Source organism: Procambarus clarkii, chromosome 57 (assembly GCF_040958095.1).
Source record: "Procambarus clarkii isolate CNS0578487 chromosome 57, FALCON_Pclarkii_2.0, whole genome shotgun sequence".
Taxonomy (NCBI): Eukaryota; Metazoa; Arthropoda; class Malacostraca; order Decapoda; family Cambaridae; genus Procambarus; species Procambarus clarkii.
Genome location: NC_091206.1, coordinates 17,974,092 through 17,983,848, shown reverse-complemented (window position 1 = coordinate 17,983,848; position 9,757 = coordinate 17,974,092). Strand labels below are relative to the sequence as shown.

Here is a 9,757-nt window from a genome sequence, read left to right as displayed (position 1 = left end):
GTGTATTGGTCGATCAGGTGGTCTAAACATCCAACTCTCTCATAATAAAGTACATTAAAAATGAAAAGACATAGTACAATAATATATAAAGTTAGGATACTTGCCAAGAAAGTGTTTATTCTATATAGCTATCCTAGCTTAGTACCTTATTTAGATAATTACTTTAATGTTGCTCATGTACAGTCTTGAAATAATTTCTATTATTGTTTAGACTAATAAGATGTTGCAATGGACTCAAGGAATTTGACAAAGATGAATTAAGCAGAAAATCTTATATTTCATCTGCCAACTTCAACCTACGCATTTTTTAAGTTTTAATTCCATTGCGACTTTGTGCCTTATCCACATCTTTGCTTTACAAACGCTGCTCATTTATTTTTGTACGAAAATTGTTTTCTTCATGAGCAGTCATACTGTCAAATTTTTATATATCTCTTGTTCCTGTGTGTGCACCACTCCCACATTGCATTACCAGAACACTACAATGAACACGTTCATTGTTTTATCACTTAGCATAACAATCAAAGGTCTTCACTGGGGTCATTATAAATAGGCATTGTTCAATATGTTTAATTCATGCAATTCTGAGAAGCTGCTCTAAATAATACATTTTGTAACTGGACCATCTATCATACCGAGACGTAATAGACAATTAGTAGAATTTGGTACTTTTCACTTTACAAGAGTGAAGAAAAGCTAAAACCAAACTTAAATATTCCTAGACCTAACATAATATATACAGGGTATATACTATATTAGGTCTTGGATAGCATGTACTAGGCCTATAAAGGTTAGGTAAAGTTTTCTTTGCAACATCTATACAAGAACTTTCCCAGTTTGTCCAAATTCAATAATGCCCCACTTCCGTTTCATAATTGCCTTTTACGTTAATTAATATACGTCCTCGTTGTTACTGCGAGTACTACCTAAACAGGAAGATGAGCTGGTCTGTCTTGTAGCATCTTGGGGTGACCAGCCAGGAGAGTAAGGCGTGTGTTTTAGCAAAGTTTGGAGGGTCGGTAACAAATTTTTGTGGATTGCCTTGTTTGCTCGGACACGTAGCAGAGAAATTCAGATTCGGAAATGGGGACTTGACAACAATCATCAAATTGTTCACGCGAGAAACAATTGGGGTAAATAATTAAATGGTTTTTAATACAGTTTGGTTATTTATGTATGTCAGCAGTTTACAGCTACCATTGTTTGACAGTACTACAGTATGTTACTAATGTTATATTTAGGGAATATTAATAGTTTAATTTTTTTCTAAGCTACCTACAGATTAAAATTACTATTTCAGTGTAATAATTATATCAATTTTCATCGTAAAACACTAATGGTCATGAGTTTTACCCAAGAAACTTGTGTGGTATAATGTCAAATGACCAGGTTTATCAAGAACTTCTTAGCTAAGAAACTAATGTTACATATAAACATTAACATTTAGGAAATGTTGTCTTAACTTTTGTAATAAATATTATGTACTGTATTGATATACAGTATTTATATATATATATATATATATATAGTATATACTGTACTTACGTATATACAATTTCTGGTTTATTAAAAAAAAACATTGTGGAATGTTACAGGGTTCCTGCTTATTGAATCTGGATCTGATTAATTGAATATAATTAGGTAATGAGGTTATGGGTTAACACCTTAGCATGTTGTGAAACCTTATTTATCCTGCAGTACTGAGCAAACATCCTGTCGGCAAAGACCTTTTATCTGAAGGTATATTATTTGATATAAAATATGATCACTGAAATCTTTAAAGTAGTTTTAATATCATTTGTAAGTGTTTATTTCATGAAATGAAGATTTTATTTCAGAAGACTTGTAATAAAAGTGGAGCCAAATCAGAAGCATGATTTGGTTACAAAGTATTTTATAGCAAAAATGGTAAACATCAGAACTTATTTAATCTGTTCTAAAAATCAAGATAAGTCTAATTCTTGTAACTGAAGACTGTACAGCACTTTGTCAAAATACATGTAGGCCCAATTTGCACACATTTTGCCTTTGTGTTTAAACTCGCTATATCAATTAACCATCACCCAACCTTGGGGAAATAATTTTTTGAGGGATTTTTGAAGTACATTCCAATTGCTTGTGCATGTCATTTACACACACCCCCAGCTTGGTACCTTTTGATAATTACTTATACTGTACTATGACATTAATAATGTTCTAATTAAAAAAATTGCCAGTTATTTTTATGCAGTAAAGGGAAGGGTAACCAGGACCACCCAGATTGGCAGTAATCTAAGTTGGACAGAAGTTGGAACTGTATAAAGTACCAGAGGCAACACACACACACCAAAACTGTTCTTGCCAGCAATACTTGAGCATTAGCTTGTTACACTTAACATCAAATAGATGACAAATGCACCTACCACAGTATTTCCAGTGTTGCCTCTTATTTTCATGTAACTGACCTTCTCATTCCACTGAATAAGTTTTTTTAATGTCAAAGAATGATGCCAGAAGATCTTCTACAACCAGAGAAAAATTTGAAATAGCCTCTTCTATGGGAGGCGTTTCTTCGAGTTCAGGGCATTTGGTAGCGTTGTTGATAAGGTTAACGATGGCGTCATCCAGAACGTCGTACCAAGAGTTGTTGAGCAAGTTCTCCAGGTGTTCCACGATATCGGGCCCGAAGGAAGAAAACACAATGTCAATCAGTTGGCCTTGATCGGTCCCAGCATTTAGGTTTTCAAAATGTACCTGTATGGTGAGGAATTTAATGTCACAATTTAATGTTTAGTGACCCAGATTGTCAAAATTTACCTCAAAATAAAAGTTCAAATAATTAATCATAATACAAACAAGTTTATTATTACTGTAATTATATTAAAACTATTATGATCCCAAACACATACTGTGTAGGCATGCATTGTTATTTGCATAAACAATTGTAATACTACAGATGTACATACAGGGGTGGTATATATGGTGTTTATACAGTGCACTTACAAACATGAACACACAAAACACATGTAAGATTTTTGTGGCGTGTACAGTTAGGCATGATATTTTTCCTCGGGGTCAGAGTGCTCCAATGATTCAAAGATCATTTGAGTGTGGCTTGAAAATGTGCAATTTTGACCCGAGGTAAGAAGCGAGACGACAACTTGGACTCGTTTGTCACCCTTGTTTTAATCGTATATGGTGACCCACACAAAGAACAATGGTCTACATCCTTAACTCTCAACGGTGGGATCCAGTTTCAGTTCCCGGGCAGGGCAAATAGTCGAGCACGTTTCCTTTCACCTGATGCCTCTATTTACTTATCAGTTAATAGGTACCAAGTAGTTAGACAGGTGTTGTGGGTTGCATTCTGAAGAATGCCAGCATAGTTGACCTAAAGGGGTCCTTGATAAACCAAGGTAAAGGCTTGCTGTCCCCAACAACAGGAATTTAATTATTATACCCCTCATTTCCCTTCATCTGGGAATGGATTCTACCTAGGGAATACTTACTTAGCACTTTGACCTGATAAATACCATTTCCTCTGGTGCCAAAGTTATTTATTAATTATATATGAAACTATGATTGCTTTGGATCCATGTTCATTTGTCCCAAGAGACCCATATCTTTCTAAAACCGCATAAGAATCCTTTGCCCATTTTATTTGTTGTCATATTTCTTGGGTGCAGACAGAAGAACCAGTTTACTCTTTAAATCATCTTTAGTTATATCTAAATTCGATTATGAATGCTGTTATTATTCGTCGGCTCCACTGCCAACTCGTTACCCCAACTCGAAACCTTAATACTAATGCCAAAGTTTTATCCCTTTCATGATATTTGAGATTTTGAGTGAAATCTGAAAATCCAAGGCAGGTTCACATATCATCCACAGCCCTTAAAATTCTAATTACAAGTCTTCTGAAAGCATTGGCTTTGGTACTTTAGACTATTTTAGTCCTGGTATCGAATTTATTTGAATTCTCTCAATCTTTTGAAATATACTCTTGTACACAAATTCTATTGCAGAAAGTCCCGATTGTAACATTTTGTAAAGCTTTATGAAATGTCAAATCCTATACTCTCCTGCAGTTTTAAAGCATCTTGTCCTGGAATATCGAAATTGCTATTATCTTAACATATTTACTGATGTTTTTAAATATGTTGATGGTGTAGGATTCTTGTAATATTATATGCATTTACAATGTTGATTTTACTTAAATGTTAGTTGGTATTGTAGGCGATACAAGCACTTTACCGAATAGTGAATCTTATTATCCTGAATCACTTGGTAAAATAATTTTTGTTGTGCCTTGCTTTTAGCAAATGTAAACGAGAGGAATTTGATTAAATTTCTATTCTTATCGGTATCAAAATTATTAAGTTTACCGATAAAGCTGCAAAAGCTGTCATTCAGACGTGCTTCTGAAGCCAGTTCCTTTACATTACATTCCAATAAAAGTCGGTTATATTTACGTGATGGAGGGAGATGGCTAGCTATATCTTGTTATAAACTCCAAGCCATTATGTATGTATTTTCCTCTTTGTTGTTCTTCATGTCATCAGAACCAAAGATGGGGACACTTTCTTAATATTTTGTACTGGTCATACTACGTTGGCTTGTAATTATTGTATAGAAATTATACTGTACCAGCCCGAACCGACTCAATTTTGTTCTATTGAAAATTTTTGTTCAGATTCCTTAGATGACCATAAATGCTATTCCATTCGATTCTCTTAAATCAATCGTTCAGTAAACACCTTAGTTAACTGGGTTCATTTAATATATCATCTTCCAAAATCAGCAACTTTAGTAACATATGATGGAAATGTTGGGTGCAATTAGTTGCTATATCAAATATATAAATACTGTACCTATTAAGTATTTATATATTCTATACTGTTATATGAGCCTCTGTAGTTTTCCGAGTATTAAAAAACTATAATAATAATTAGCAGTAATTTTGGTAGTATGTAATGAATCAGTATTTATGAACTTTTAAGTGCATGCTTCCTTATGTGCATAGGAAAATATTCTTACCTGCATACGACGAAGATTCAGATCAAAATTGGTGGTGTTGTCCTTCACACAACTCTGAAGATATGTTATCGTATGCTTATCCCAGTCGTACGTTAGGATCAAAGACAGGTCGTAAAGCGTGAGGCTGAGGAAAAAATTAAAATAATTGTTTATATTCCATTTGGAGATGAAGGTGAAAATTGAGAGATTCTTTGTACCGAGGTTATCCTTTGGGAACACTAATCAACAAAATGAGGAGGGAAGGAAAATATATGTGGTGGAATTCATCACCCTCACAATCAAAAACTTGAGTAAGATATCCTTTCTTAACCTGTTAAATCTTCAGGGTTCTTGAAGGAATGAACAAATCCACAAGGGCCGTGACGAGGATTCGAACCTGCGTCCGGGAGCATCCCAAACATTTGATGCATCACGTTCGTGTGATCTTTGTGTGTAATCTCTTGAAGGAATGTTTCCTAGGCCTCCTGAACGGATAGTCTCTATAAGAGCTTCTGATCTTCCCTAGGGCTCTGGGTCTAGTTCGCCATGAGGCCTATTCACTTATTCACGAACCCACTCATTATATGGGCCCTTTCCACCTCACGAACTCCACTTACCTCATGGGACCCTCTCCGTTGAACAGGAGATTGTTGATGTGGCCCGCGGAGATGTATGCACCAACGGTGAGACTTATCTGAGGCAGGACCATGCTGAGGGTTTGGCTGCCATTGTGTGAATTGCCTTCGTGGGTAAAGTTTAGCACGTTAACATTGCTCACTCCAGTCAGGGTCAGGTCGTTGAGGCTCAGGGCGATGCTGGAGGAAAACAAAAGTTATTCATTAGCATTTCCCTACAAGGGTTTATCCCAAGTCCTTGAGGTTAATAGCGACACTGGGAAATAGTTATTATAGATGAATAACATTTTGATGGTAGAGAGGATTTTCCAACACTAGTATAGTGCAAACAGGGACTAGCAAATCCATTGTGCATCACAATTAAATATGTCAAATTAAACATTTGTTTGTGGCAAGTTCAGAAGCATCCGGTAGCACATGCCCTCGGCGTAGGTGAGACAAAGGTCTCTCGCCGTAAGAACAAGTTGGGGCAAGTTACACAATCAGTTGACTGACAGATTATCACAGCTCAAATATGACTTAGTTACAAGTATCTCTTGCAGTACGGCTTTTATTATCTATAGATGAAGGAAGGTGTAGTGTGGACAAAAACAGGGACACACTAGAGTTTTAGTTCTTGGATTAAAAAAAAAACTTTAAAAAGAGAAATCTAAACTCACGCTTCGTGACATGGCAAACCATCTTATTACCAATGATAAAATACCTTAAATCCTTGCATTGTATCCATGTTTCGCTTCTCATAGATAAATGACATACGAGACTAGTCAATAAGCTGTGTAGTATGAAGACTAACAATAAACAACAGGTATTCTATAATTCTGTAATACTCAAATAGTTAAATTATTTTAGCCATTTAGAGCTACCGAGTCTAAAATATTTGTTTGCATTTATTTTGAACGCCAAGTCCTTCATTTGCTCAAAATTTATTTTTCGTTACCCAGTATAAATTGACTACATAGTTTTCTTTAACTTTTGTGTGTGTGTGTGTTGGAACTTGCGTCTCTGACCAGGTACTGGTTCCCTTTAGGTTATTAGATTCCATGTTCCCCCTAAAACACCATCCGACAACTAATTTACACACGTCTCAATTGCTCTTCTGGTCATATGAACAATCAGTGAACATCCCTTTCTCAAAATCTGACACGCGTCAAATTGTAAGTGGTTTTACCAGACTAAAATCGTTCGAAAATAAGCAACCTTCCTAATTTATCAAAACTGATGCTCATTAGTCCGAGTAAGCGTCAATATTGCATTGCCTTCCATTTCACTAAAGTACTGTAACCTATGACATTGTGGCCAATAGTGTTAAAAATAAGATGTATTAAGTGTGCAACCCGTTCTCGCACTTTCTTACAGTCATTATTGACTTATTAAATACGTGAGTATGTGACATACTAAACATACTAGTTTACCTTGAAAAGCTTCATAGAAAACACCGACCTTACCTAACCTTCTTAGTATGTTAAGATAAGCATCTTATTGCTTCGTAATTACAATTATTACTTAACCTATACCTATAATGGGTTAAGTAATAATTGTAATTACGAAGCAATAAGATTCTTATCTTAACATACTAAGAAGGTTAGGTAAGGTCGGTGTTTTCTATGAAGCTTTTCAAGGTAAACTAGTATGTTTAGTATGTCACATATGCACGTATTTAATAAGTCAATATTGACTATACGAAAGTGCGAGAACGGGTTGCAACCAAGTGTGAGAACAGATTATTGGCTTGGGTATTCCTGCAGTCCGTCCTCCTAAGATTTCTAACTTCCAGAAAACGGTCATTTTAAAGTGCCTACTCCAAACCTACCAGAAGACCCAAAACAGAAAACGGGACAGTACGTCACTTTCGCGAGCCGCTTCCATTTTCAAGTACGACAATTTTTTGTTTTTTGTAACACACACGATCGAAAAACGACGTTCTTTGAAAAACGACAGGTTGAATTCTACCTGTACAGTACTTCTGTACAGAAGTGTAAGTTCTGTAAGTGTAAATTCTGTACTGTATAAGTACAGAATCTGTACTTACCATCATCCTCAGGTCACTGGTTACCTGATTATGTCCGAGTTTTCGATGTCTAGCGTGGGCAGCTCGGGGATGTGCAGACCTTCATATTGACTTAGGTATTCGCGTAGCCTCTTTTCAATCAGATCAGTGATGATAGTACGATCTAGAACGGGAGGAAAGGGAGTAAAGAGCTAAACTCACAATAACATGGTTTCAAACAAAAATAATCCAATCTACACGTATGATGTGAAATATAAGCTCGAAAAGGAGCTGCCATTAACAGGTTTTAATACTTTATTTATACACTCGCCCCTCTCCTCTTGCCTTGTATGGCTCCCTCTCCCCCTCCTTTGCTGAGTTACGACCTAATGAGAGTCTGTGATGGACTGAAACGTCGTCACTTTAATTTTATTCCACGTGTGGGTTGTATTATTATTAAACTTAGGTATTTTGTGGCAGGGAGAGCGTAAATATAAGAGTGTGCGGTGGCCGGGTTGAGGCTTATATCAGCTCCCGAGCCCTTCCATACGGGAAGGGGAATGGGCTACACGAGCTGGAGAGGAATCAAACTGAACAAAACAGAGCAGTATCTAGACCTATTTCAGGATCCCCGTCGTCCAGCCTAGTCTGTGTGACGTCAGCAGCAGACGCGGCTGGTGGCAGGGGCAGCAACTGCACCACCAGCAGGAGGAGGAACCCCTGCGTCAGCACCACAGCCTTCACAACCCCCATCACCTCCCCTGCACAAGAAAGATAAAGTTATTTGCTTCTTAAAAATAATAAATCAGAACAATACTTTCATAATTGTATTATCATTGCATTTTGAATTAATGCAGAAAACTTAGAGTTCAGTTATAATCAATTTAAAATGATAATCTAGAGCCATTGATAGCTAAATGAACTGTAGGGTTCAGTCCCTGAGCCCATTATGTGCCTCTGTAACCCTTTCCACTACCGCCCACAAGATGGGTATGGGGTGCGTAATAATTGAACTAAACTAACTAATTGATGCTAAAGTTTCTGGAAAGCATGGAGGCCATACACTAGAACTGTGGCTCGATCCTCGTGTGCATACTCAAGAATGATGTTTTTTAAGTGATAAACATTCAGAGATTTAGAGAGTAAAAGAAGAAGTTACATGGTGACAAGAAACAATGGTAGACACAGTCTAGAACGACAAGGTAACTTCCTGACGAAGCAAGGAGGGAGGCAAGCAAGGAGAAGGATAGATGAATAGAGGAGAGGCAGAGGCAGCCATATAAAGATCAAAGTTTGTAAACGTACCTTCTCTGTCCTCCCTCGTGTGGAGTGCTTGAAAAGTCGTTCAAGTTCGTATTCTTTGGCGTCACTTGGTGGAGGTGGCGTCGCTATTGTTGGAGGTGGCTTTGGCGTCACTTGGTGGAGGTGGCGTCGGTATTGGTGGAGGTGGCGTCGCTATTGGTGGAGGTGGCGTCGCTATTGATGGAGGTGGCTGTCAGTTGTTGTGGCGAGTGGAAGATTGCCCAGCCTCTGCATCTCGCTCCACCACTCATGAAACAACTGATAGCGATGATAAGGTAGACAGAAATTGTCCAAACTTACTCCGATAACGGATTAAGTACTGACTACAAGTTATAACTGATGAACATAGTTGGCAAGAGGAAAGTATTCAGTACGTTCAAAACAACAATTTCGTTGTTATCAGAGTTCCTTTGGCGTTTTTTTAAGGGAGTTGTAGGGTTAACTTGTGTGTGTGCAACCCGTTCTCGCCCTTTCTTACAGTCATTATTGACTTATTAAATACGTGCATATGTGACATACTAAACATACTAGCTTACCTTGAAAAGCTTCATAGAAAACACCGACCTTACCTAACCTTCTTAGTATGTTAAGATAAGCATTTATTGCTTCGTAATTACAATTATTACTTAACCTATACATATAATAGGTTAAGTAATAATTGTAATTACGAAGCAATAAGATGCTTATCTTAACATACTAAGAAGGTTAGGTAAGGTCGGTGTTTTCTATGAAGCTTTTCAAGGTAAACTAGTATGTTTAGTATGTCACATATGCACTTATTTAATAAGTCAATACTGACTATACGAAAGGGCGAGAACGGGTTGAAGTGTTTTCTAAC

General features: G+C 36.9%; 1 protein-coding gene across 1 annotated transcript; it reads right to left on the bottom strand.

The window, feature by feature from the left end:
- Window positions 1-555: 555 nt before the first annotated feature.
- LOC123744994 (uncharacterized) lies at window positions 556-9,108 on the bottom strand. Its single transcript, XM_045725236.2, has 6 exons — window positions 8,923-9,108; window positions 8,235-8,378; window positions 7,684-7,801; window positions 5,613-5,810; window positions 5,017-5,140; window positions 556-2,733 (listed from the first exon to the last, which is right to left on the bottom strand). Exons 2-6 carry the CDS (start codon window positions 8,368-8,370, stop codon window positions 2,449-2,451), a joined length of 861 nt encoding a protein of 286 aa, XP_045581192.2. The 5' UTR covers window positions 8,371-8,378; window positions 8,923-9,108; the 3' UTR covers window positions 556-2,448.
- Window positions 9,109-9,757: the final 649 nt, after the last annotated feature.

Bases quoted from the DNA above. Each gene is read 5' to 3' on its own strand.
- LOC123744994 (XM_045725236.2), bottom strand. From the start codon at position 8,370: ATGGGGGTTGTGAAGGCTGTGGTGCTGACGCAGGGGTTCCTCCTCCTG. The intron at 7,802-8,234 runs GTCTAGATACTG...CTCCCGTTCTAG, and splicing joins CGACGGGGATCCTGAAATAG to ATCGTACTATCATCACTGAT. The intron at 5,141-5,612 runs GTAAGTGGAGTT...TTTTTTCCTCAG, and splicing joins AACGGAGAGGGTCCCATGAG to CCTCACGCTTTACGACCTGT.